At 44.3% G+C, this 27,909-nt stretch overlaps 1 protein-coding gene across 2 annotated transcripts in view; it reads left to right on the plus strand.

Moving 5' to 3' along the window:
* The window catches only part of SLC24A2 (solute carrier family 24 member 2), a 247,885-nt gene that overhangs the window by 183,237 nt on the left and 36,739 nt on the right, over positions 1–27,909 (plus strand). For both annotated transcript variants that reach the window (XM_032392464.1, XM_032392465.1), the window contains 2 exons: positions 16,463–16,561; positions 19,487–19,605. In XM_032392464.1, coding sequence (XP_032248355.1) covers positions 16,463–16,561; positions 19,487–19,605 — 218 coding nt within the window. The remainder of the gene's footprint in view (positions 1–16,462; positions 16,562–19,486; positions 19,606–27,909) is intronic.

The raw sequence follows: 27,909 nt of genomic DNA on the forward strand, positions 1-27,909 counted from the left end.
ATTATTTTGCCAGGTGCTTTGGGGAAATACAAGATTAAAAGGTGAGCAATTTGCCCCCACAGAATTTATAGACAGGGAGAGAAATAAGCACTGAGCCACCAGGAAGAAAGTGGTAAGTACCATAGGTATTTGGAAGAAGATGGCAGGCTACACAGGAAGAGGAAGGATTGCTTTCAATCGGGGGCAAGATTAGTGGAGAAAGTGAACTGGACCCCAAGGACCAGTCAATACTGGGCATACTGGGAAAGGAAGAGTGGTAAGTTCTGACCTACCAGGCTGAGAAAGGGATCAAAGAATGGGAGTACACCAGCCTTTACTGGGGGTTTCCCACCTGCCGGGTGCAGTGCTGTGGGCTTTGTATATTCTATGTCATTTAATCCTTACAATGACCACACAAGGTAGATTTTATTGAAGATGAGAAAGCCAAAGCTCAAAGACATATTTTATTAGATGAGAAAACTAAGACTCAGAAAAGCAAAGTATTTGGCTCTGGGACTCAGGGGTAGTAAGTGGTGACTTGGGATCTGAACTCAGGACTGTGGCATGCCCAAGCTCTGCCCTCCTGGCACCACTGTGGTTTGCTGTACCAGGTGGGTATGAGGAGCTAGACAGTTCAAGATGGTGTCAGTATAGGGAGCAGGAAGAAATGCTTGATGGAAACCAATCGTGGGAAAGATTTAAACCACAGACTTAGAATGAGGACATCATAAAGTGAGCAACAAGGAGTTACTGAATAAAACATGCCCTTACTTGAACACTCCACCATAAAAAAGTTATTTTAGTAAAACAATATACTCACTCTCAGACACTGAACAAAATCATGACATTTTTAAAAATGTGTCCTTGACCTCAGAGCCCTTCCCCCTCCCCCATCTTCAGTGACTTAAGACCTAAACTGGAAGGAACAGCTCCTTGGGCCACACTCAACCTCCTCCCCACCCCAAGCTAATCAGAATCTTATTCACTCCCTCATTCATTCCTTAATGCATTGACTCAACAACACTTAGTATGTACCAGACACTAGACTGGATGCAGAGCTAATTAAAGACAACCCTTCTCCTAAAGAATTCACACTCTAGTGGAGGACACAGGCCAAGAGATGAGTGGTGTGATGGACAGAACCAAGGTGAGGGGGATCCCAGCAGAAGGCATCATGTTCAGCCTTGGGAAATGAGGGCAGGTTTCTCAGAGAGGTGATGTCTCCATTGCCTCATTCCTGCATCCCAAGATGACAACAGTCTTACTGGCCACCTGATACTAATGTGTTCACTGAATAATAATGGAGCACCCACTCTGTACGACACATTTGGCTAGACTTGCTAGATTAGTAAGCCTTACTCCTCCCAAGGGTTGTATTTCCTTCTATAAAAAGATGTTTCCAGGGATATGAACAAATTACTCTAGAAGTGGTCTTTTGATGACCTCAGATCCCTCTACATGGTTGGCCATCCTCTTATCTCCTCATGCAGTAAGACTACATATTCTTGGAAGGGCGGTCTCCAACTTTTACTTAAAGCTAATAACCCATAGTTTCTTTCTCATCTGCAGATACCCAAATTACATACCAATCTCATTCGGGAAAATTCTCAATAAATTGAACTTGACTTCCGTACTAAAATTACTCTAAATGAAAACGTAGAAAGCTAGTTCAAAAGAAAACAAACTTACATGATAGAACAGATGAATTAAAAAGAGAAGTGACCTTTCCACCAATCACATTATATAGAACTACTAATTTTTAGTCTTTGGAAATAAACATTCGTAGAGGTATGTAGATGGATAGGTAGACAGAAATCCTGACTAATATTTTGAAAGAAGTAATGTATGGGGAAACCTACCTGCAATGTACTGTCCTAAAGTCATTGCCACTTAAGAATAGCCATTTCCAGGAAAAATAATTTCTCCATCATTTAAAAACTCTTTATTCGCTTGCCTAAGAAAAAAAAAAGATATAAAAAGTTGTTGCAATGTCAAGGGCAAAAGATTACAATGACCTTTTCCTTAATGAAATTAAGGATACAGCTTCATGGCAACCAAGAGCCCCTTTACCAAGCTGAGAAACTAATGTCTTACCTGAATCATGGGGTCCTAAATTAGGCATGTGGCTGAGTTTTGAAAACCCCCATTATCTCAAAGAAACAAAAGCACCTGAAGGTCACATAGTCTAACCAGTCATTTGATGTTCTCAATTGCAGTGAAATAGTTCAGTTCTTTTTCAAGGAGAAATTGAATTTTGGAATATCATTTAACAGTGTTTTCCATTGCCCAAGATGTATCCTCTGAAAATGTAGTCTTACCACAGGTCTTTGGTGTTATCTGTGGCCTTCACATTATATTTTAATCCTTGCCTAAATGGATAAGACTCTGTTATATACACTCATATATCAAGCAGGATAAGTTAAGCTATATATAGTAGAAAATCCAAATTAATAGTGGCTTAAGTCAGATGGACGTTAATTTCCCTCTCAAGTAAAAGAGGTCCAGAGGTAGGCTGTACATGGCAGATATGGAAGCTCTACAGTAATCCAAGCCCCAGGCTCCTTCTATCTTCTGCTTCGCAATCCTAATATATGACTTTCAACCTCAAGGGCACCTCATGGTCCAAGATGGCTGCTGCTAGAGCTCCAGCCGTCATGCCTATATTCCAGGAATGGAGGAAGAGCCAACATGATTTTCCCTGGCTGTTTTACCTTCTTTTTAAGGAGGCTTGCCTTTTTTTTTTTTTTTTTAAGATTTTATTTATTTGACAGAGAGAGCACAAGCAGAGGGAGCTGCAGGCAGAGGAAGAGGGAGAAGCAGGCTCCCCGCTGAGCAGGGAGCCTGATAAGGGACTCGATCCCAGGACCCTGGGATCATGACCTGAGCCGAAGGCAGACACTTAATCGACTGAGCCACCCAGGCATCCCAGGAGGCTTCCCTTTACACCCTCCCAGTAAAACTGCCCAAAACTCAGTTATATGGCTATACCTGGTTTCAAGGAAGCTTGGAGATGTAATTTATTAAACCAGGTGATTTGCTGTCCCAAATAATTTAGGTATTATATCATTAGGAAATGAAAAGGGAATCGATATCAGATAGGCAACATGCAATCCCTCCACAAAAGAGAAATATCACTTTTGTATAATTGTGTGTTGATGGGGAGGATGGAGAACAGAGCAAGCTATAGGAGCGATGTTGGAAACTCATGTAAAGTTTGTAATGCCGATGAGACATCCTAAATGGAGATGTGGGGGAAGCAATGGAGATGGGAGTCTGGATCTTGGGAGAAAGGTCAAGGCTATGAATACAGATATGGGAATCATACTATAGGTGTTCTTTAAAGCCACAGAACTGGTAAGAATACCTAACTAATCAATAGGGAAGAGGAGGTCAGGTTTGACCCCGGGGGACTCCAAAGTTTAGAGTCTGGGAAGAAGGTGGAGACCCAGCAAAGAAGACTGGGGTGGGCAGAGAACCAGGAGAGAATGGCGTCCCAGAAGTCAAGGAATTGTGCCACAGGAAGGCAATGAAAAGGTGATAGCCTCAATGAATTGACCAATGAAATCAGAGATTGTTGTAGTACAAAGATAAGAGCAGTGAACACAAAGTGAGATGCTTCAAATCAGGAGTTTGGAAGTGAGGCGGTTATTGCTAATGATGAAGCTTAGGGTCGAGCCACAGGATTGGGCGGATAAGGTGAGTAGGAGGGAAGAGGAGCTGGAGGTGAGCAGGTTGGGGTGGTGAGGAGCCAAGTGTTGCAGGGCTTTCCAATAAAGTCACCAAGGCCGGTGACAGGAGCCATGGTGTAAATCAATAGTGAATTGCATTCTGATCTCTGCAGAATTGAGGGAAGGGGGATGAGGAAGCCATTTGCAGTGGAGGTGGTAGTGGTGACCTGTGCTTCAAAGGAGGGAGGAGAAACGGTCTAGAAGTAGTGGGGGGGGGGGGGGGGGGGGGGGGGGGTTTGGGGGGGGAGGGGGGGGGGGTTTTTAGGGGGGCAGGGGGGGGGGGGGAGGGGGGTAAGAGGGGGGGGGGGGGGGGGGTGGAGTGTGGGGCATTTGGAGAGACAAGCAGCTGCCCCTTTCAAGGGACCTTCAGGAGAGAAAAGGGACCTTCAGGAAGCAGCCCAGTTTCAGCTGAAACAGAAAGGCAAAGAGAATATTCAGAGCAGAGGTTAAGGACGTAGAGACAGATTTACTGATGGCAGAGGTGGGAGACTGAGTCAGGCAGGCATTTTCAAAGCCACACACAGAAGGTAGTTATAATACAAACGCTGATCTGCTTTGTACGGAAGTCAGTTATGAATCAGTGTTCAAAGGACTTAATTGATGAGGGCATCTGGACGGTGCTAGAGGCCCCAGAGGCTCTGCTGAATTGGACAAGGATGTAGGATAGAATGGGAACAGCCTACCGATGTGCTAGAAGTTCTAACTTGGGATTGGCCCCACGGACAGCTTGCAGTGACAAAGTAGGGTCTATCTTTCCAGGAGAGGAGAGCTCTGGGGGACCCCCTTAAGTCCAGCTGGGGGTGAGGAAGGTTAAGGAAGGAGCCCTCCTCAATTCAGAGAGAGAGAGAGAGTTCAGCCCAGCCTGGGAAGACCTTTCCTACAGACATGGCCAAAGATGCAATAGCCTGCCTCAAAAGGCAGTGAGCCCCCCTCCTCGGGAGAAGCCAAGGAAACCTCCATCTCACAAGAGTGTTCAGATAATGGACACCTTGATGCCCCTTCCAGTCCCATGTCCAAGATTCTGCCCTGGTGCCTTTTACTAAATGTGATGGCAGACGTTGGTTTAGAGTTTACTTTTAAGATTAAATCTTTTGAAAAACTTGATCCTCCATTTTGGTTAAGCCACCACGAGAACTGTGGGTAGGTAGGCTCCTGGGACACAGCTTCTGAAATAGAAGGCTTGGGTACTATGTGATCCAGTTCAGAGATAAACTGTTGATTAATGTGGCTACATATATAGCAAATAGGACGTTACATAGTTCCTGTGAAATAGACCTTTAAAAGAACAGCAACTATCTTCCCTTTTAGTTGCAGATACGAACTTTTAGCACAGTAGAAAGTGTAACTGCAAAGTAATTTTAATTATTCCTTTTTATGATAAAACCATTACACGCACACAGAGGTAAAAAATAAACACTACTTAAGGAAAGGCAATAAAAGGGAGTCTTCCTTTTACCCCAGATTCCACTCATTCCTTAGAGTGAACCACTCTTACTGGTTTTCTAACGTAGGCTCTTTTCTTCTATACCCCGCTCTCTAACCTGGCTTTTCTTTATTAGCATATAGTGGAGACCTTTCCATATCAGCGCTGCCCTCATTCCTTTTAGTAGCTGCATAGTATTCCACTGCTTGGCTCTTCCATGGTAGGTTCGTTCCATCAGTCCCCTGTTGATGGACATTTATGATCACATAGTACCCAATTTCCATTTTTTGTGGATTTATCCAGTTATTAGAACACGACATGAGCATCTTCTTTGCTCACAGAGCAAACTCTACTGAGTAGGGAATGTATACATATAAAATAAGTCCCTAGAAATAGAAATACCAGATCAAAGCATATGCACATTTCAAATCTGGAAAGGTACTGCCCAATTGCCCTCCAAAGCAACTGCACCCGGTTGTGCTCCCACCAACAGTGAATGAGAGATCCTCCAACAAATTTAACTAAGTCCTTTGAACATTGATTCATAACTGACTTCCGTACAAAGCAGATCAGCGTTTGTATTATAACTACCTTCTACTTTACTTGTTTTAGAAACCTGAATTTTTTTTTTTACCCAAGGTGAGTTAAAGCCAGGGTATAGTTATGATGGAAGACTTTCCTCTGTAAATTACATGACAAGGCTCTTCCTCCCACACAGAATATCCAATTTCCACCGCAGCATGTACCCTTCTTACCACAAGACTGTCGACATCCCTGAGAATGTCTGAGAAGTACACTGCAAGTTAACTTTCTGCCTTCCAATTACCAAAGTGGGGAGCCCCTGTTGTGCACAGACACCATTTCCAATACCATGTTATGTTTCATTCATTCCAGGTTTATGGTTTAACTCATTCAGTCCAACCTTCCATAACCAGAGGATATCTCGAGGCACTTGACCAGATGCTCTCTGTAAGGCTCTGCCTTACCCCTCCCCACCCAAAAAAATGTATTGACTCACCAGTTATTAACCACATTACTTTTTTAGAGATGTATTCTTACAAGTATCTCCCTGGGGCTGGATCTTAGGAAGACAGCAGCCTAGTAAGTGTGTATAACCAAACTACCCAGCTAGTAACCTGTATCAGATCTGTCAGAAAGACCAAACCAGCTGTGTGGGTAAATCCACGGTCTTCCTGAAAACCAGGACCAAGGAATTCTAATTAGAATACATCCAGTTTTTCAAACTTCATTGCATCTTATTTTCATGATCTAAACCGTTCAGCAGTAAAAGCAGAAAGATGGGACCTGGCAAGTAAAGGCAGATTTTGTCACATTGCATATGTAGAACGTGTTAAGTTGCAGCAGAAGGCAAATTGTGGATGCTGCTTTTTGTCTATTTCTGACATCCCTAGAGCTGAAAATGTTAAGTTGCCTTCATTAGTCAAACTTGAATACTATTATTATAAGTTAATGATATAATTTCCCACCCCCATGAAGCTTTCTCTTAAAAAAAAAAACAAAAAAAGTGGGAATCGGTAACACCAGGAGGCTGGCATATTCAATTAAGCATGGTAAGTTTCTCTTTTGATTAAATCTGAAATGAACTGAATCATCTCATTTTAGTCATGGACCACTAAGCCCTCAGGAGCAGTTAGTTAAGAATGCTCAGCATGTGCCGGGCACTTCTGTTGCAAACCCGTGCTTCCAAATGAAATTTACAGACACCAGTTTACAATGTAACACTGAGGATTCAATAAACTGAGAAGTAGGAATTCAAATTAATTGACAGTTCCCAGACACATGAAATCCAGGTGACAGGAGATGATGCATGTACATGATCTAGGGGCTGCTACTGAATGAATGTCAGCCAAATCTAAAGTCTTTCACTTTACATCAAGATAAACAATTGGATAATATATAGGCTCATCGTGAGAAAGAACTGTTTAAGCTTGGTTTTTTATATACAAGTCAGAGTAACCATTCAATACACATTTATTGAGCACCCACTCTTTGTCAGGTGCTGTGAGCAAATCACAACTTTGCCCAGATGAGTACATTGATGTCACAACCCACTTGCAGAGACGTACCCAAGAAAGGGGCTTTGAAAAGTGACTCTGCAGAGATCTTTTGCACGCCTCAGGTGGTAGTGGGGTTGGATGTTGGCGAGTCTTGAGATCTGAGGCCTGCCTAGTAAAGCGATTCTTTAGTCATTTATCTCTTAGGTATCTGCAGGGTGCAAAGGATGGGAACAAGAGGAAGACATTCAAACCTTCCATCCAGCAACCCCTACCTGGCTCAGAACTCCAAAGCTGAGATCAGAGAACCCCCTTTGAGAGTTCTGTGTGTGTGGGCCATTTGTATCTCTGTCTATGAGATAGAAATTTACAGAAAATTAAGTTCCTAAAATAATAAAGCAGGTGACCTAAAATGATAAAGAACATTAGCTCTCCAGCAGTGTCAACTTCAGCTAAGGTCAGTAAATTGGCTCTTTTCCTGAAACACCGTATTCTGCCATTGGTCTCCGTTGCAAGTTTTTTGGTTTGTAAAATTCTAATTTTGCCTGAACTTGATTGGATTATATATATATATTAAAAGAGTCTTGAAATAGACAAATACTAACTGTAAACACTATTAGACTTTAGAGGCTTAATCACCGCATTAACCAAGAAAAGCGCCTGGTGAGTTTTCTGCACTGTGCTTCTGGCCCTTCCTTTTTTCTCTGCCCCAGAAGGAACATAAACTATGAATAGATTTTCATATAACAAGCACTGTAAACACCTCACACACACACACACACACACACACACTCCCTTTGTCGTTTGTGTTAATGTTGTTATATTCATAAACACTAAAGACAGCTGAAGCAGTAGGCACTGGGGGGCGGATGAGAAATGGCATCCCTACCCTTGAGGGGCCCACAGCTCGCTGGAGAGAGGTCGGTAAAATGCCTCTGCGGGTCTATGATAATGGGTATGATAGGACAGGTATCAGTGCTGTGATAGAGAAAAGTACCAGGGTGCCCTGCCAGCCCAGGAAAGGGACTCAGGGAAAGCTTCCTGAAAGATGAGATGCATTAAAGCAGTCTTAAAAAGGAGTAAGACAAGCAAATAACCAGTGTGGGGCATTCCAAACCACTAGAAGTGTAACTTACAAACTGGGACAGCAGCTAAGAGACTGTAATCAACATCCAGGCTGGAAATGTTAGACCATCCAGGCTGGAAATGTTCAAAGGTAGACTCAGAAGGAGTTGGCAACTCATTGAATGTGGGGTGTGAGGGGGATCTCTAAGATGGCTGGAAAACACTGGGAGTGAGGAAATCACCAATAGAAAATGCAAGGAGACAGGCGCATTCCCAGGAAAAAGATGATGTGTGGGAGTGTGAGGCATATTGAGTTTAACTGTCAGGGGGTGGGGGGGGCTTCCAAGTGAAGTGTTCAGAAGTCCATTGGATAAGAGGATCAGAGCCAGAGATCTGACTTGGGAATCACCGATATTCAGGTGGAAGTCCATTGGGTTCTTTGGGAGAATGTGGGGCATGGGGGACAGGGAGCAAGGAGGGAGCCTAGGGAATAGCGGCTTAAGGGTCACTCTCAGGAGTCCTGGAAAACCAGTTTGGACTTCAAGGACAGGGGTGAAGAATATCAGATGCCCTGAGAGACCCAGTCATGTGGAGGCAAAAAGTGGCCAAGGGAAGGTTCAGTGGAGTGATGCTGCCAAGGCCAGATGCAGAGTGAAGTGAACGAAGGAGCCCTAAGGATTCCGAGGCTCCAGCATAGACTGACCTTTCCAGAGGCTTGGCTGTGAAGGGAAGGCAAGAGAGGGCAGTGCCAGCAGGAAACCTAAAGTCAAGAGAAAGGTTCCCAGTGGAGAGACTTAATGAAGGATTGAAGGTTCACGATGAGTGAGGAGGCAAAGTCCCTGCAGGGGCAAGAAATTGGAATAAAGGACAAAGAAGTATCAATCTTTAAGATAGCAAATTTTGAAAAGCATTGGAGGTCTTCCAAAATATTTATGAGAGCACTCCACATTTCCAATGATAAGGTGACCCTGCCAGGGGAGATGATAGAATCAATTCACATGCGGACAGATCCACTCTTTATGGGTGATTCTGAAGGTCATTCTTAGGGAAATTATTTTTTAAAGCCTTAATAAGGAAATCTGGCTGCTTCATTTCATTACATGATGACCACCAGTTGAGATACAATTATGTATGTATTCTCATTAATTACAGAAGCTAGTCCTATGATTATGTCTATACAAATACAATTAAATTATGTTGATTACCCTTATTATATGGTTCATTCACAGAATATTTACTAAAGACATTTTACAAAACATTACAATACTGGTTTAATTTCTATTAATATCAATGTAGTCATAACTGGTTTTACATGATGCTTCACAAAAATTAGAAAAAATAGTTTAGAGGTTGTCTTCAAAAATAAATATAGGAATAAATACACTCTATGGTCTTGGCGTTTTTGCTTAAGGTGAAAATTTTTGCAATGTTTTGCTTGTAAGAATAAAAATCAGGGGGCACCTGGCTGGCTCAGTCAGGAGAGCATGCGATTATTGATCTTAGGGTCATGAGTTCAAGTCCCATTTTGGGCATAGAACTTACTTATAACAACAACAAAAAAAAACAATAAAAGTCACACCAGATCCTATTAGATGAAGAAGCTGCCCCATGAGGACAGTTTATAGAATGAAGAGGAGTTTATTCCTTCAAGCTGCTAAGTGATATCTTGTATCTTGGAACATTCCCTATTCTGTGAGTTTCCATACCCTTCCGAGAAGGCCCCCACCGTCATGAATCTTAAGTCCTTACTTTTTGTCTCTCTGGCTCTCGGCGGTGACTCTACAGGGCACCAGCTAGATCTACCTTGTTCGCCAAACACTGCCTGGTACACAGCGCAGGTTTGGTTAATACTTGCAGAGCGGAAGATTGTTCATGACTTGCACCCACTTGAAAGCAAAGCTCACACTTCCGAAGAGAGCTGACGTAGGGAGAACTTCACTAGAATTCAGTGAGTGCCCATGATGTGCCAAGCACTATTCTAAGATGCTTGTTGAAGGACACAAGATGGTGAGAGAAGGTCCCTTCCCCAGAGAAGCCTGCTGTCTGATGGGAAAGCAGATATGTGGGCAGCAAACTGGAATCAGGGCTGTGACGAGGTATAATCAAGGTGCCATTGGAGTGATGGATTTCCACTTGGGTAGGAGGGCTTCAAGGACAGGGGTGAAGTATCATTAAAGAAACCTTCAGGTCGGGCCTTCAGTTAGGTCTTGATGAGAAGCATCTTAATAATGAAGGAGAAGCCAAAGCCCTGCTTTCCCTTCTCTGCCCCCTACTGTGCTCTCTGCACTTCCCCTGTCACAAAGACCCCTCCCAGCACCCACCTTGTCAGCCCCCGCAATGTGCAGGAAGGGGATGACTGACACACCCCTGTCTTCCATCTCTGGGCTGTGGACACCTAGCCACCCCATTTTCTCCTGTTTACCTCAGGAAGTTCCTGGGGTTCCACAGGTAGGGCTCAGCCCCACTGGGGCCTTGGGTTTGGGTAGACGTGAAAGGATTTACTTTAGGTCATTAGCCAACAAGAAGCCTACTAAGGAGTGATTGCCTTGGAGTGAAACCCAAACAGAGGGGTTTATTAAGCCCTACGGGGCTCTGAGGATACCACAGAAAACAAGACCCATGGAAATCCCTACCCTCGTGGAGCTTGGCTGTTAACGGAAAGCAACAGATAATCAATATGTATGTTAGATGGTGATGAATGTTAGAGAAAACAAGCTGGGGATAGGAAATACTGGAGAAAGAGAGGCTACAATTTTAAATGGGCTTCTCGGAGAAGCCTCAGTGAGAAGGTGACATTTGAACAAATACTCGAAGGAGCTGAGAGAGTGAACACAATGGATCTCTGGGGGAAGAACATTCCAGGTAGAGGGACCAGTAAATGCCATGGCCCTGAGGTGGGACAACAAGGGGACCAGCATGGCTGGAGCAGAGTGAGCTGGAGAGAGGGAAAGGATGAGGCAGGGCAGCCTCGGTGGCTAAACCCCCCTTACAGGTCCTGGTAATGACCTTGGCTTTCACTTTGACCTGGGGAGCCACTGTAGGATTTTGCCCAGAGGAGTGACATGATCTGATTGATCACTAAGGATACTGGGATGAGACCAGCCTGGGAGACAGAGAGGTAAAGGTGGAAGGGGAGACTGGTGAGTAGACCAGCAGGACGGTTGCTGGGCCTGGGAGGGAGGAAGGAGAAGAGGTCAGCTTCTGAAATATTTTGGAAGCAAAGGTACCAGGTTTGCTGATGGATAGCATGTGGGCTGTGAGGGAAAGAGAGGAGCCCAAGCTGACCCCAAGGGCAGTGTTTGCTTATGGCCACATCAATTTCATTGCATGCCTTCTCAGTGATGATGGCCTCTCTAACTTGAGTCTCTGCTTCCAGGAAAAAAAAAAAAAGGCAATGAATAAACAAGAGGAACGTCCAGCTGCACTTTTGCTTTCTAAGCTACCTGCCAAATCCTAAACTTGAAAGACAGAGACGGGAAAGGCAGAACTGAAAACACAAAAATAGATGTAAAAGCACTATGTTCAAGTTTTCCCTTCTGTTTCATTTTTTCTTTTCTTCTCCCAAACCAAGTTCTGTTCACTGAGGTGTGCTCCCCTTTGCATCTATATATCTCTTTTGTCCCTTTTCTGCATTGCTGAGGCTCAGAATGTTCTGCAGCAGCTAGGAGTTAATCTGATCACCAACCCAAAGAGTTCCTTTGTAACACTGCCTGTTACAGGCTTGGTGGGAAAGAGGTGAAGAAATTTCCGGGGACTGGTTTAATTAATTAACAGCAGAACAGAAACAAAATTCATTCCCTTTGCGTGAACAGACCCCCTGAAGGTTATTTTGCTGTGCAGCTTGGGGCTTCTCTTTTATGTCTGGGTGATAGGGTCAAGGATTTTGATTCCTGATTGTTTCTCAAAATTTGTTCTTAGTCACATTAGGTCCTTATGCTTTGATCTTTCATTCTGCTCTTCCCTACCACCCCCTCAACACACGCTCCCCTGAGGACACTCAGCTGGTATTCTTTTGCAAATTTCAGAACAAGCTGAACTATATTAAAACTGTGTACTAGGTTTTGACGTAGGTGCCTCACGATTTGAGCAGAGTTTGCTATTTCCGAGATTTTAAGTATACAAATATCTGTCGCTATGTAAAAATACAACACTTTAAGGCTTCACACCACAACAGAGTATATTTTTTTTAAGGTTGCCTTAAAACATTTAAAAATCGCTCCTTCCCTCACTTTGAAAAGTACCCAAAAATGTCTTCATCCTTTATCCCCAGGCACAGAGCTACAGTCGTTTCTGAAATCTTACCCTCTGTGTCAGCCCTTAAGGCCAACGTGGAGTCCATGCCTAAAATAGTTTATGGAAGCAGCCCCTTTCCTGCCAAGGTCTCCCCCACCTGAGGCGGCTAAACATTAATCCTGTTGTGAATATTAATCTTTGTACTTTCAACACTTCATGGGAAGGACGTCCTGAGCACTTAATGTATGTCAGAGGCCATGTGTATTATTAACCTGGTGTCTGTTAACCCGTTGAGCCTTCCAACAGCTGTATGAGAAGGGTGTATGAGCCCCGTTTTAAAATTCTAAGCCTGAGACACAGAGGAGTTAAAACCCCTGGTACATCAGGAAGTTCTTTGGAGCCCACAGATCATGGTGCAGCAGTAATTCCTTGCCTGAACTCTGTCCTCCCAAGTGATGGGGAAAAGCTGATCACCATCTCTCCATTTTCAGATCACAAAGGTATCAATGTTTAAAACACAGAATGGCAGCTCTATCACCTTGACCTCTCAATTTTAGGAAGATGCAAAGTGATCCTTTTCCTAATCGGTTTTGGAACTGACTTCGGAGGACTCACTAAAACCCGAACACCGGTCCCACTAGGCTTAAACTGCTGGGTCGGGGTGTAGCTAATTCTCCAGGCTTGCATGTTTGCATTGAGAGAAGAGAAGATGCCAACAATTCTTCTAAGGCAACTCGGGGCCATGTCACCCTTGCCCCTGTGGTTTTCGTTAGTTTGTTTTTCTTTTTCCTCTTATTTACAGACTTCTTCCAATGCCAGGTGTTGTGATAAGCCCCTTGCACACATTTTCTCACTTAAGCCTTGCGTCTAACTCATGAGCCAATGCCATTGGAATCCCTGTTTAACAGATGGCAAAACTGAAGCTCAGGGATATTCAGGAACTTAACCAAAACTCGCCCAGTGGTCATTGAAAGAGATAGGGCTTCAACCCAGATCTACCTGCCTTTAAGTCATGTCCAAAATTTAACCACAATACTGTGCTGTCCCCAACACACATACAGCCTACTTGGTGTTCTCCCCAGTTTGTGGCATCAGGCTGCATAGGTCCTGAAGGTGCCTTTCCTTCCTACCCCGAGGCACAGAGAGGGTCCCTTTGAGAATCACAGGTTCTGTGCTGGCTTCTGCCCCGGGGGACCGCATGCCTACTCTTGTCTGCTCAGCCATCCTCACGACTCTTCTCAGGAGGCGCCCTGTGGCGATCCCTGGGGTGTCCGTTGGGCTGAAAGGAGCTGCCTTACTTTGTCAGGCTCTGCCCCACCACCCTCGAGGAGCACACCTGAGTGCTGAATTCTGAAGGTGGCATTTCAACTGCTGCTTTTCTAGAAACTCATCTTTAAGAGAAAAATCCTTTTAGGCTGCGGAGGAATGCAGGATGGTAATCAGGTCATGCTAACTGGGACAAAGGTTGAATTGAAGTTGAAGAAGTGAGTAGAAAGGAGAGGTCTCAGCCAGCCTCCCAGCATTGCCTGGCTGCCCCCAGGGCTAAACCCCGAGAGAAAACATAGAGAGCCAACCCCTCCCACCTTTCAGCAGCTTAGAAAATCTCAAGTGTTGCTGCAGTGGGAAAAGTCGGGACATGCTATCTAGAAAGCCCTCGCTGACCTGTGAAAATGTTTGAGAACCTACGAAATCCCAAGTCTAGAATCATCTCCTATCCTATGGTCCCAGCCTGCCTTTAGAGGATTTGGGAAAGCCAGCCCATGAGTGGCAGGACCCTTCCATGCTTTGGGGTGCCTTTTCTCATCATTTCCCTCTGGTCTACATCTAAGCCCTGAAAATACTCCTGGGACCGCACACAGTAGGCGATCAGCGGTTTCCTGTCAAATATTTTCTCTGCCATGATTCCGGACTTTGGGGCATTCCTTAGATTAGGTTACTTCAGGTTGTTTCCACAGGTTTGTTTGTCTGGTCTTCTGAATGCTTTCCTGCTTTATTATCATTTTTATGTAATTGTTAAATGGCAATTATTGCCCATCTTCACAGAGCTTTAGAAGGTTCTAAGTTCAAACAGTGACCCTGAGACCACTGAAGAGTTTTATTGGTAGAAGCACCATCTTCTATGTTTCAGAACTTCTTTCTCCGTCTTCTGGGCTTTTTAGCAAACGCTGTGAGGACCTCTTGGAAGTGTCTTCCCCAAGAAGTACCTCTCTTCGGGGCTTATGGCTGCAGAGTATGGAGAAGCAGATAAGACTAGGTTCGGCAGCCGGGAGGGAGGTTGGCACCCACCCTGCCAACTGCAGGCAGTCACAACCCCCTCCCTCCCTCCTTCCTTGAACTCCTTTTTCTCTTCATTTTCGGGCCTTTCTTATTCCCTTTCACCTCCTCCTCCTCCTAATCCCCAGGCTTTCTTTTCTCTCCCCCTTTCTTCCCAGAGTCTCCCTCAGAAATTAAATAAAAACAGCTGAATTCAAAATACCTTTCAGCATGGTGACCCTAACGCTGACCTTCAAGCTCCCTCAGAGATGGACATCGCGCCTGTCACCTCATCCTTCTTCCTCATTCCTCATGAAGCCCAAGCCCCATGCCAGCCTACTTTGCTCTGTGTCACATTTCCTTTCCTGTTTCCTTCGAGAATGTGCGTTCTGGTGCACGTTCATTGCCTACAGCGAGGCGCTCTCGTTCCAGAGGCCACCTTTGTGGTAGCAAGGTGTCTGGGCTTAGGACTGATGGAGCTGGGAAGCAGAAAGGGCTCCATCTGGGGTCACCTTCACCATTGGAATCAGCTGATCCCACTCTAGCTTCCAGCTTCTGTCGCCCCCACCCAGTCACGAAAGTCACTGCTATGACCACACCCCATGACTTCCATCCGTGAGGGGGGGTAGCTAAGCGGATGTCAACCTACCATGTCCCATCCTAAGAAAAGAGACCCTCCAAGAGAAACGTTTGGGTTTTGGTTTGGTTTGGTTCTGTTTGGGTCTAACTAGAAAGGTAAAATGAGCTCCCACGTTACTACGCTGCTAGAGAATCCAGCCAACACAAATCCCTACTGAGAACATTGTAGAGCTCGTGGTGCACTGAAGGGCTCATCCTATGTGAATCTAGGCAAGAACCAGTCCGTTTAAAATGAGGCTCCTTTGTACCTTGAACGTTCCTGGGTGGGGGAGGGGAGGTGCAGAGGGGATCAAGGATTAAAAAGAAAGCAAAATGGGCTATGTTTCACTAATTTCTACATTTTTGCATGCTTTTTATTTTCCTGTGCTTGTTGCATGCATGTAACCATTAATTATGTCAATAATGGAGAAGAAATTAAGTGTCTTACTTGTGGTATAGCTGTTTGAAACGATGATTTTGAGAATTGGGAGTATTTTTCCAGCACCTTCCCCTAAGCGGCTCATCACCGACAGACTTTACTTGCTGTGCTCAGTTGATCGTTCTTTGCCCTAAATCCCCAGGTGGAAGCAGATGCCTCCTTGATGCTTTAATGGCCGCTGACTCAGCTAATTCGGAGAGCTGGGATGCATCCTCCCAGCTCGTTTAGAAACTTCAGTGTTGCTTAAGATAGATGTTTGGAAACCGAAGTCAACTCAAAGGACCCCTGGGCTTGGCTTTCCATGGTCGAAAGCCAGTTCTGGGATGGACATTTAATTCCAGAGAAATGGCTGTCTCCAGAGCAGCTCCGTGTCTTTAGACCTGTTTTGGATCTCAGCAGGAGAGGGGGGTTTAGTGATGACTAGCACCTTCCTTTATTTTGTAAGCAAGCGGGAGGGAGGGAGGGAGGAGGTCCAAGGCAAACCTTTCATCTGTGGTCTGGTGGCTTGAGATTCTCAACAGAGATTTGGGCTAAAGAATCCACAAAGGTAAGAACGTACCCCTCATGCAGGGCACAGGGTGTTTGGGTCGAGCAGAAAGTTGTGCAAGCCACGTGCCTGTTGGGCCAGTGCCTCGCCATTTTCCGAGAGCCCCTCTCTTTATCGTCCTCCTCATTGTGTCTCCTTTTCCACTGCTTTCTCTTGCTTCAGGGAGGTTCAGAGAAAAGGCTTCTATTCTCCATAAGATCGCCAAGAAGAAATGCCAGGTGGATGAGAACGAGAGGCAGAACGGGGCTGCCAATCACGTGGGTGAGTGCAGAGAAACTTGCATCCCATGCCTTTCCCGGAGCACTCGGAGGGGCGTGGGGAGGCAGGACCCAGCGTGGGCCCCTTGACTCGGTGCGGACCCGCAACCCTGCGGCTCAGCCTGTTCCTGGGTTTCCGCAAGAGCCCATTTTCCCTGGGGGGCACAGGGCATAAATGGATACACTATGTCACCTACTCTAGGGGAACTCCAAGAAGAGTAAAATGATTCTCTGAGGAACCTAAAGTAAAACCAGCTTCTAACCAGGCATTTCCCTTGAAGAGTAGAAAATCATTTCATTTCAGGAATTCTACAGAAGGACGACCCACACATACACCTGTCTTTTTTAATGTTTAACAAAATGTGAGAGTATCCTTTCTGAGATTCTTGCCTGGTAACCAAATACTGACACGCTATACTTGGGACATGGCCCATGCCACACCCACTAAGTTACCAGACAGTTCACTTGGTCACTCCTGAACTGAGTGACGGCGTCCTTGCGAGGTGACACCACCTCTCCTTTCTCAAGAATTCAGCAATAGCAGCCCAGGTCTCTTTGGGCTGACTTTTTCTGAGTTCCCGTGTGAACCAGATCGTGACATTCAGACATCTTATTTTAACTCGGAACATGATGTTCCTCCTCTCCTGTCTGCAACTATAATATAACCCACTAATCCTAAATTCAGACTAAATTTAACCTAACCTGGATCTCTGCTACAAACGATGCCGTTGCCCAAGAAACTGCAATGATCTGCAGACAAAATGCAACAGTGTTGCACTCAAAATACGGGACACTCCTTAGGAGAGTTTCTGCCTCTCCTGTTAGCCTGACTTCTGGCTCCCGGACAACCTTTGGCTAAGGAACAGTCAAGATTCTATTGGGTGTGAAAAGAAAAACCTGAGGGGAATAAGCTGAGATGTTAAATATTGTGTGCAGGGGCTGTTTCTTCTCATCAGTTCACCTCTGTTCTCGAACATCTTAATTCCACTTTGGGACCTGATCATCCCATGTTGGTAAGGTCAGGTTTGGCCATCATGGGCTGATCTCAATGTTGTCTCACTTCAGCCAGTAGACACCCCAAAACCCAGTTTTAATATTTCCCCAGGTACTTGGTGTTTGGTATTTTTCATGACTGGACCAAGCGTATTAGGAATAGTTGGTAGAGCCACATAAAGCAGAACACCACATACATGACACTGCTGCTATGAAAAACATGGAAAGATAAAATACATTTGAGCTTCTGTGGCTTTTTGTATTTAAATATACTTATGCATCTGTATCCCACCACTAAATACATGAGTAAACAGAAACATTTCCCTGTGATTTCCAAAATGTGGCCACTTCAAGCCCAATCATTTTTATGTAACTCTCAAAATATTTTCCAGTGATAAAAATGTGTCGTCCTTTGGAAGTTACTAGAAACAAACATTCTGACACTCTATGAGTGGCCCGATAGAGCTCGTATCTGAGACTGAGGAGCATAACGATGCTCTCGGCAAGCCTGACACAGACCCCCACGGCTTCATTGTCTCCTGAAATCCAAGAAGATTGGGACATGGCCCATGCCACACCCACTAAGTTACCAGACAGTTCACTTGGTCACTCCTAAACTGAGTGACGGGGTCCCAGCAGAGCCAGAAGGCCTAAGCACCTTTCTATTTTGCTCCCACTGACGTCATGGCAGACCTTGGTGGTGCTGATCACTGATCACGTGAGGTGCTCCTCTGAGCCCCCAAAAGAAATCGTCTAGTGCCAGGCAGTGACTATAATAATGATCAGAATAGTTTGTTGCTTGCTTGTTTGCTCTGTCCCAGCTCTGTGCCACGTGCTTTATATGCATGTTCTTATTTCGCAGGCATACCCTTTGATTGTATCGTTGTTAGTGGTATCAGCACATCACCCCATTTTCACAGATGAGGAAGCTAAATCTCAGAGAAGTTAAATTACTTGCTAGGCGTCCCACAGCATAAGCAGTAGAACCAGAGTATGAGCCCAGGCTGGTCTGGGATGCCCAGTGTCAGAGAGTCCCAGGGCTTCACCATGACCCTGGAGGCACTTCTAACTCCCAGAGGAAAACTGGAATTTGTACCTGCTGACCTGTGGCTTCATGCTAGGCAGATGTTATCTCGCACTTAGGAATGACAGACGTTTCCCTCTGTTACTTGTTCAGCTTCCCCTCGCCTTGCTTGCCATAGGATGCCCAGGTGTAGAATGTGCAGAAGAGCATTCTCCAGGCATTTTGAGAAGGCCAGGCTCTAGAGCCTGCCCCCACCACCCAGACATTGGCAGGCTTGTGCACGCAACACACCTAGAGAATTAGGGCTGGAAGCAGTGGGCCTTAAGGTCAACCAGTTGAACCCCCTCATTTCACAGATAAGGTTCCTGAAACCCACAGAAAGGAGATTTGCCTGAAGTGACAGCCTGATAATGGCAGAGCAAAGTCTTGGACCCAAGTCTCCTGGGTCCCTAGCCAATAAATATCCTTTCCAGAATGTTGTATAAAAGAAAAGATCCTGCTGTAAAAAAAAAAAAAATCCAAGGGGTGTGGTCCTGGATATAATATTAGTGTACAGATTGAGCATGGTTTTGGTGAAAAAATGTTTGTGTTCATGTTCTTGAATGGCTACTTGGTGACTTTGCCTGGCATAGAGAATGTGCGCCAGGGGAGCTGAATGGGGACTCAAGATATCAGGCCAGAGTGAGAGAGCCAGAGAGCTATTAAAGAGAGGAGGAGGACTGAAAATGCGGAGAGGTATTGGGAAGAATGGTAAAAATCCTTTGCCATTTGGCGCCACCCCAGCCCTGGGCCTTAACCCCTCTGAGACCACTGTCTTCTTTGGCCCACCATTTTAGGACATTCCTTCCAACATGGCTCTTACCCCCATTGACTCCATTTGCTTTCTGTGTGTGTGTCTACATTGTACCACAGAAAAAATCGAGCTCCCAAACAGCACCAGCACAGAGGTTGAAATGACACCACCCAGTGATGCTTCGGAACCCGTACAAAATGGAAATCTCTCCCACACCATCGAAGCTGCAGAAGCCCAGGTATGGCTTTTTCCCCTTGTTCTTGATGTCCTAACACAGCTTCCCTTCTCCTCGGAGACCCACGCTCCCGGGCAGGGCAGACACGGTGGAGGGTGGGTTCTCTTCGTGTCTGTTGCTCAGTACCAGCAAAGGCCCCCACGTGTGTCAAGCTCTTTGTGTACTGAATGAATTCACACATTTTCTAAGCCACTGTTTCTCAGAGTGAGATCGGTGGCCTCGTCCATTTCATCTCCCCGAGATCAAAATACAGATCCCTGGGCCATACTCCAGACCTGATGAAACAGAATCTTGGGTTAACAGCTTCCAGATATCAACATTTTAAACTCGCTTCCCGGTGATTCTTAGTAAATGATAAAGTTTGATGGCTGTTGCAGTCTAATCCTTTCTCTGTGTCTTTAAGATCAAGGGTAAGTAACCAAGAAACTACAGCCATCACACCCTGGTTAACCCCCCTTGGCCTTCCCTGGCTCCGCAATTGACATTAATCAATACTGTGGCCCATTCTGCCATCCAGTGGTGCAACCAATAGACAACTGTTTGATTTAATAGTTGTAATACTCAACCTTCCACGTGCTCTATGCCATGGACTTGGTACTGGGCACTTTACATATATTGCCTTTAAACCTCACAGCTGAAGGCGTAGGCCTTTCCTTTCTCCATTTTAGAGTTGAGGAAGCTAAAGTGTGACAAGATGAAGTGCTTAATCAGGATTACCTAGCTGGTAGGTAGCAGAGCTACGATTCAATCCCCGGTCCATCTAAATGCAGTGCCTGGACTATTTCCAGCACACAGCACTGCCTCTGGACCACAGCTGCTCACAAAAGGAAGCAGAACCACCCAAAAGTAGGTGATGCTTGCCACATTTCTGGATCTCCTCCTTACCAAGTGTATCAGGATTTCTAAGGCATAGGGCCCAACTCACATTCTCATCAGGCACCCTCGGTCCATGTTTCTCAAACTTGAATGTGCTTACAAAGCTCCTGGGGGATCATGTTAAAATTCAGAATTGGATATGTCAGGTCTGGAGTGGGTCCCAGAATCTGCAAAGCTAGCGAGCCCCCAGATGGTTCTGCTGCTGCTGGTCCAAGGACCTCACTTTGAATAGCACTGCTGTAAAGTTTGTGACCGACTTCTCTAGACAGAATTTTCCCAATGAGCTGAAAAGTTACATGTGCCCACAAACAGAAGCCAGACTACAACAAATCTATTCCAGGATCTTCCTCTTCTTTATTCCAGGATACACTCTGCAACGGAGCCTGCACTTCTTAGGGGAAAAAAAACATGCTAGTTTTGCCAGTTGTCCTTATTCCCTGAAAGAATAGGCAAGAAAAGTCTCTTCACTTAAAGGAAAGGGTAAAGATATTGAGCACCTTTTCATGTACCTGTTGGTCATTTGCATATCTTCTTTGGAAAAATACCTATTCGGGTCTTTTGCCCATATTTTAATCAGGTTATTTTTTTATTTTGCTATTGCGTTGTAGGGGTTCCTTATATAGTTTGGATATTAACCCCTTATCAGATATATGGCTTGGCAAATGTTTTCTCTCATTCCATGGATTGCCTTTCATTTTGCTGAGGGTTTCCTTTGCTGTGCTTTTCATATATATACATACATATATATACACCAAATGACCATGTTGTACACCTTAAATAGATATGATTTGTATTTGTCCATTACACATCAGTAAAGCTGGAAAAGAAATAACGAAAGGAAATGATAAAGAAAGGGAGCTCCTTCTGCCCTGTCTCCTCTGCCTTCTAGGCTCTCGCCCTTCTGCCCAGAGCCCTGTGGTCCCATCACATTAGCTCAAGTGTAAGCTGGCAGAGCCGCTTATGTCCACATGGCTAAACAGCATGTGGGCCCCAAGGACATCTGGCTGCCCTTGGGGATGACACAGTCACAGGTGTGCAGAGGGCAGCGTCCTCATCGTGCCTCTCCATCTGGCTGGCAGAGGGACATCTGTGCCCCCCACAAGGGAGGACCTTACTGCAGGGGAGTGAGAGAGCCTCACCTGACCCCTCTCTGAGCAGAGCTGTGCCCCCCTGGTCTCACACAGGGAAACAGGACAGATTTGTGCACCACCTCAAGGGCAAAGAGACCTCCAAGGAGCCTCGCGCGCTGGCCGCCGGACGGCCTGGTGGGGAATGGTGGATCCACCCTGAGCGAGTTACCTAATCTCGCTTCAGGCTCCCCATCGACAAATTATAGATAATAATGGTGCCGGCCTCGTTTGGGTTATTAGGAGAGTTACATGAGAAAATGTATGGAAAGCACTTAGCACAGAGCTAAATGCTGCTATTTATATTATTCTGTGCCCACACTTACCGTATAAATCCCAGCCAAGGTGTTCCTTCCCTGAAGGAGCTTGTTTAGGTAAAATGAAAATGTAATACATATAGATAGATGGAGATGCTATAGATGGACACACACATAAACAGATAAGAAAATACTTATTCATATACATATGTGTGTATATATATAACGTCTGGGGGTATTCAGGATATAATAAATAAACAAACATTTGTGGTAAGTAAATAATTATAGCCCAGGGTGACCACGGAGCTCTGTGCAAAGTGCTCTGGGAGCCTGTCAGAGGAAGAAGTTGACACAAGAGAAAGTGTAAAGGTAGAGGTAACGTTTGACTGGGTGTTGATGGGTGAGTAGGAGTTCGTTGCTCAGAGAAGGAGATGACAAGTGCAAAGGTGTAAAATCTTAAGAAGGAAGTTCATGTTTAGTAGTGGGTGAGAAGGCCAGTGGACCCGGAGACTGAAGCAGAAGGTGAGGAGTGAAGAGAGATCCACTAGGAAAGGTAAATGGGGTTGAAACTCTTCAACTGTTCAATCAGAAAAATTTTAAGTGTTCATCTAATATGTGTCAGGCACCGGGCTGGGCCCTGGAGAAACCCACACGTTCCAGCCAAGCAAAGAATTTGCAGATGCAAACCAAGATATAGATGACCACAGGGGCCAAGAAGGAAATTCAGATGGTGGTGTGGCGAGGACTTGTGGAGGGCCCTTGTAGGTCGGGAGCTGCAGGGAGGCCTCACTAAGGAAGTGGCATTTGAACTGAGGCTGAACTCCAAGGAGGCAGCCAAGGAAACAGCACCCACAGAGGCAGAAATGAGTTAGGCTTCTTCGAGGAACAGAACAGTCAGTGTGGCTGGTGGATGGGGAGCAGAGGGAGGGAGGATGGTGACAATGAGGTGGGACAGGAGGGCCAAGCAGAGCTGGCTCACCTTGTAGACCATGATAAAGAAGTTGACTTCCTTCTAGGGTAGCAACAAGCCACTGGAGGTTCCCAGATATGATCTGTTCTTCTAAAAAATCCCTAGGGCTGCGCTGCCATGTGGAGAGTGAATTTGGGGCAGGAGGGTTGTATACCAATAGCAGGGCAAAGGGGTCACTGGAGGAGTTGAGGTTGAGAGCTGATGGTGGCATGGACCAGTGCAGTAGACCTGAAGGTATGGAAAAATACATGGATCGTGGAGGGCATTGTAGGCTCCACCAAGCAGTCTGGACTTTACCCTGTCAGGAGTGGGGAGCCACAGAGGGTTTAGAGGAAGCACCGTCAGTGTCAGATTTGGAAGAGAGCAGCATAGTGCTTTCAGGATGCTCAAGGAGAGCCCAGAGTGAGGGAAGACTAGATACAGGGCATCAAGGGAAGAGCCTCTCGGTTCAAGGGTCAGCAAACTATGATCCATGGCCAAATCTGGCTTGCAGACTATTTTAATTCAACCCGTGAGACAAGAATGTTTTTACATTTTTAAAGGTTTTTAAAAAAAACACTAGCAGCATATGTGACAGAGACCATATGGACCACAAAGCCTAAAATATTTACTATCTGGCCCTTTACAGGAAAAGGTTTGCCCACCCCTAGACCATCTGCAGTCTTTAAAAAAAAGAGAGAGAGAGAGAGAAAAAGAAAGAAAAAGAATAAGGAAGCTCTTCATGTATTGATACAGAATGATCTTCAATGTATGTTCAATGAAAAAGGCATACTGCCAAATTGTACCCAGTCTAGGATATTTGTATGAGGGGAGAAAACGGGGGGAAATGACATATATATTTGCTTGGGATGCTACTGAAAAAACTGGTCATGCTGACTACCTCCTGAACCAGGGTCTGGGTGATGGGGAACCAGAGTGGCAAAGGGTCTTTTCAGTATGCAGCTTTCTGTAGCTTTTAAATTTTGAACCAGGTACCTGTATTCCCTATTCCAAAAAATGCAACAACAATAAAAATAATAATGGGTTAAATTAAAACAGAATCAGTATGTTTTAGTGGTTTAAGATCAGAGACTCTGGAGACAGACCACAAGAATCCAAGTCCCAGATCCGCCATTTACCTGCTCTGTGACATCGGCCGCCTTACTTAACCTCTCTGTTCTCCATTTTCCTTCTCTGTGAAACGTGGATAACAATCCTATTTCATAGCATTGCCATGAGAATAGTCTCTTAGAACAGTTCTTGGCACATAGAAAACACTGCCTGGGTGTTTGCTATTATTAGTGGTACTTAGTAAAACTTAAAAAAATGGTTATCTATCAAGTAGCCCAGGTGACAAGGCCTTAGACCAAGTATTGGCTGTGACATGGATAGCCAATGGCTGGATCTGAGAGCCGTGTCTGAGGTGGCATTGAGCAGATCTGGACCTGGTGAGGGAACAGGAAATGAAGGTGTAGGTGATCCTGAGGTTGCCAGGCTGAGGACACTGGGTGATGGGGTACATTAGGGCTAGGACTCCAGAATCAGAATAAAGATGTGAAATCAGAACACTCAGCCCCTTCCTCCCCCCACCCCCCAAAGCACAGCTTCCCCAGAAATGATTCAGTACCTTTATGGTGTTAGTTTCATCTCTTTCCCAGTTGTATGTTTATCATGCTACATGAAGAAAAAGGTGTGCATCCTGACTTTATTAATGGAAATTATGAGCCCCATGCACCACACACGCATATTGCTGGTATTCTCTGGAGACTTGAGCCTGTCTCGTGTAATTACCCTGCTGTTTCAAAATCCCTATTTACAAGGGAACTAATTTAACATTGACACCTCGTCTCTGAGAGCTTTCTCCAGTACAGACTTGACACTGGCAATGAAGAACATTTTAAAATAGTCTCTTTCACAGAGGGAGCCCCTTTGCAGGAGGTTTTTTGCTTCATTGGGACGTTCTCTGGAGAGCCAAGAAATAATCTGACTTGTAAACGGCTTAGTGCTAATTATCCCTTCCCAGTGACTGCTGACACAATGCAGTCATTTTAACGCAGAACAGATTCCAGCTGCCGCAGAGAAGTCGCCTCCAAATTTGTAGTGTTGGGACTTTATCCAGGTTCGGAAGACAGTTGAAAGGAACAGTCCCACCCAGAACCCAGCATTTTCGTACACTTTCCTTCTGCTGATTAGACAACAACCAGGTGATGGCACTTGGATGGCTTGCTGCATGAAGCTGCCCAACCTCGATGCATCGAGGTGGTCGATGCGAGACACGGCAGAACCCTGTAAATACACATTCATGGTGACAGGGCGGAAGGGGCAATGCCTTGCAAACGTCTTAGATTCTGCAATCTGAAAGTCTGACTTCTTTTTTATTGTGTCCTACGTGTCCATGTACTGGGAGCTGGTTTTTTATATGTTGCAGCTTTTGTTTCATTTTGCCTCTAAGATTTCGCTCTGTCCTTAGGGAAATCAGAATTGTCCTTGCTTTGGTGAAAAGTTACACAGGTGCACCAGTGGGCAAACAGATTTATATAAGGAAATCACTTTCCTAGGGAAAAAAAGATAAACAGAACGAGAATGTATAAAATGCATGCTTCTTTTCTTACTTGCTTTCTGTACACTTAAACATCACTTTAGTGTGGTAAGCCCTTCCTTTCTCCTTTTGAGAACTCAGTCCTGGTTTATTTCTCCCCAGTCTAGCATTGACCTTTACCTAAGCTCAGGAGAGTTTTTAAGGTCTGCTTTCATAAGGCCTCATAGTGCTGATAAAAATGTTTCAGTATTATGTGACTAAGAGTGAGTAGAGAAAGATGATGAAAGCGAGTTGATTTTAGATTTCTCTAAAAAAAAAAAAAAAAAGATAAAATGCATAAAAATATCTCCTTTCCATTAAATTTGGATCTCCGAGGGTGGTTAAAAAAAAAAAAAAAAGCCAGGATCATTAACAAGGTAGCAGTTTATTATGGGTTGTTCTTGTTGTTCTTTGGTTTTGGAGCTCCTTCGGGAGACTTCATAATAAATTTTGGTCAAAAATGTTAGCTCTGATAGGGATTTCCAAGATTACTGAAGCAGATGGTACCTAGAATCCCCATGATGTCTTCCTAAAATATTACCCTTAGTTAGCAAACATTTATGTTCTCAGCTGTAGTGAGGTTTAACAGAGGGTTGTGAACCTCGGACCTTCCTGTTATTCAAAGAGCAGGTATCTTTCCTCAGTGACTAAGGTGTAAGAGCCAGGGTTGCCATCTTGGAAAGTTTGAAAATAGCCAAAGATCGCCATTTCCCCCTATTGATGGGATTATTCAACCTCTTGGAACAGGAGTGAAGCCGAATAAGAGGATTCTGGCCCCCAAGAAATGCAGGCTTTGGTGGAAAGTGGGATGTGTCTGTGTGCCAGAGCAGAGGGCAGGGCTGGGGGGGGGATGCAAAGGCCCGATAGGGAAAAGAAAAGAACATCCAAAGGTTCTCCATCCGACTGGACTTTTCAAGGCCCACGCCATGTCAGAACTACGATTGCCTCAGAAAAGAAACTCATTAGTATCAGAGAAAACCCAATACAAACTATTTTTTTTTAGAAAGTAGATATTATAGGGTCTTACCTAACAGACCTTACTGCAGGAGTTCATTCCATTTCTGAAAGAGAGAACATTTGTTCTTCAAACCTATACATATATTTTTCTAAGGAAAAGTTGAGATCCAGTTTGTATATCTGATGACCTGAACAATAATTACGAACTGCTTAAGATGCACCCAAAGGCCTTTCAAACACATTTTAAAATGAAATTAAGATCAGACTTGAGTTTCTGACTAAATTTGAAATCGACAAAGAATTATATATTCACTGAGAATCTTACTGTTAATAACACCATTTGTCATTGTGCTTTCTGAAAGAGTTTGAAGAATGTCTATTAATCATGCACATAAAGTACATTAAGGGCTGACTATTAATAAAAAGGAAAAAAAAACTCTATTACCTCCCTGGAAAAAAAATACTGACATTAATATTACTGTTCCTATGAGTAATTCTAATCCATTTAAAATGATGGGAATGATTTTTGAATTATTTTTTATGATTCTCCAGTAGCTTTTATGTTGACAAATCTTTTATGATTTGTATCAGCAAGATTTACGAAACCCATGAAAACGATACAAAAAAACAATTTACAACAGCACCACAGAAAGCAATCCATCTTGTCCGTAGGTTGCACCTCGGAATTATTTGGGCAAAATGCAAAGTGAAGAAAAGCAATTGCATTCCACCAGACTCTTCAGATGCCATTTTATATTGCAATAAAATGGTTTCTTGGCTTTCAGAGAACTTAGGTCCAGACAGCTCCATCACTCACAGCAAGATCCTTTGAAAACTTGATTTGAATTCAAAGCCATGTAGAAGCAGATTATGCTTTTTTCAGGTTCCCATTCCTGAGTGAAACCTTATTTTGTTTTTAATATGTTAAATTCTTGATGTTTGGGGTTTTTTTTTCCATCTATATATAAAACAAACCATATGATGGTATTATAAGGGGAGTGAAATATTTCATACCACTAGGTGGGCAGAGATTTATCACTTTTTAAAAATTTGTTTGCTACTTAAATGTTAACTCTGTTGGTTCAGGATGTCCATGCAGAAGGCAGTATAAATGTCTCAGATGGTGCATCCTTCCAAAAAGAAGATGCTTTTGACTTACCTCTTTTCGACTTATCTCTTAGAAAAAAGTGATAGAAACATAGAAGATAAAAAACAGAGTGGAAAGAATGAGGTATATTGGTAAAAATATATATAAAAATGCAATGACATTGAGAAACTAAGAGAACAAAAGTAAAGGAATTTTTCAAAGACTCAAAGAATGAGTAAAAAAAAAAAGGTGATTTCAAAATAAATTACAGCAAGTGAACACAATGATTTATTTCAAAGCCAAAAAAAAAACTACTGAAAAAATGAGATATTTTTAAAAGATAAATATTCATATTGTCAGTGTGTGTAAGGCTGCTTGGGCTACCATAAAATACCATAGACTGGATGGCTAAAACCACAGAAATCTATTTTCTCACAGTTCTGAAGTCTCTAAGTTCAAGATCAAGGTTCTGGCCA

The sequence above is a fragment of the Phoca vitulina genome, unplaced genomic scaffold, assembly GCF_004348235.1.
Source record: "Phoca vitulina isolate PV1807 unplaced genomic scaffold, GSC_HSeal_1.0 scaffold67, whole genome shotgun sequence".
Classification (NCBI taxonomy): Eukaryota; Metazoa; Chordata; class Mammalia; order Carnivora; family Phocidae; genus Phoca; species Phoca vitulina.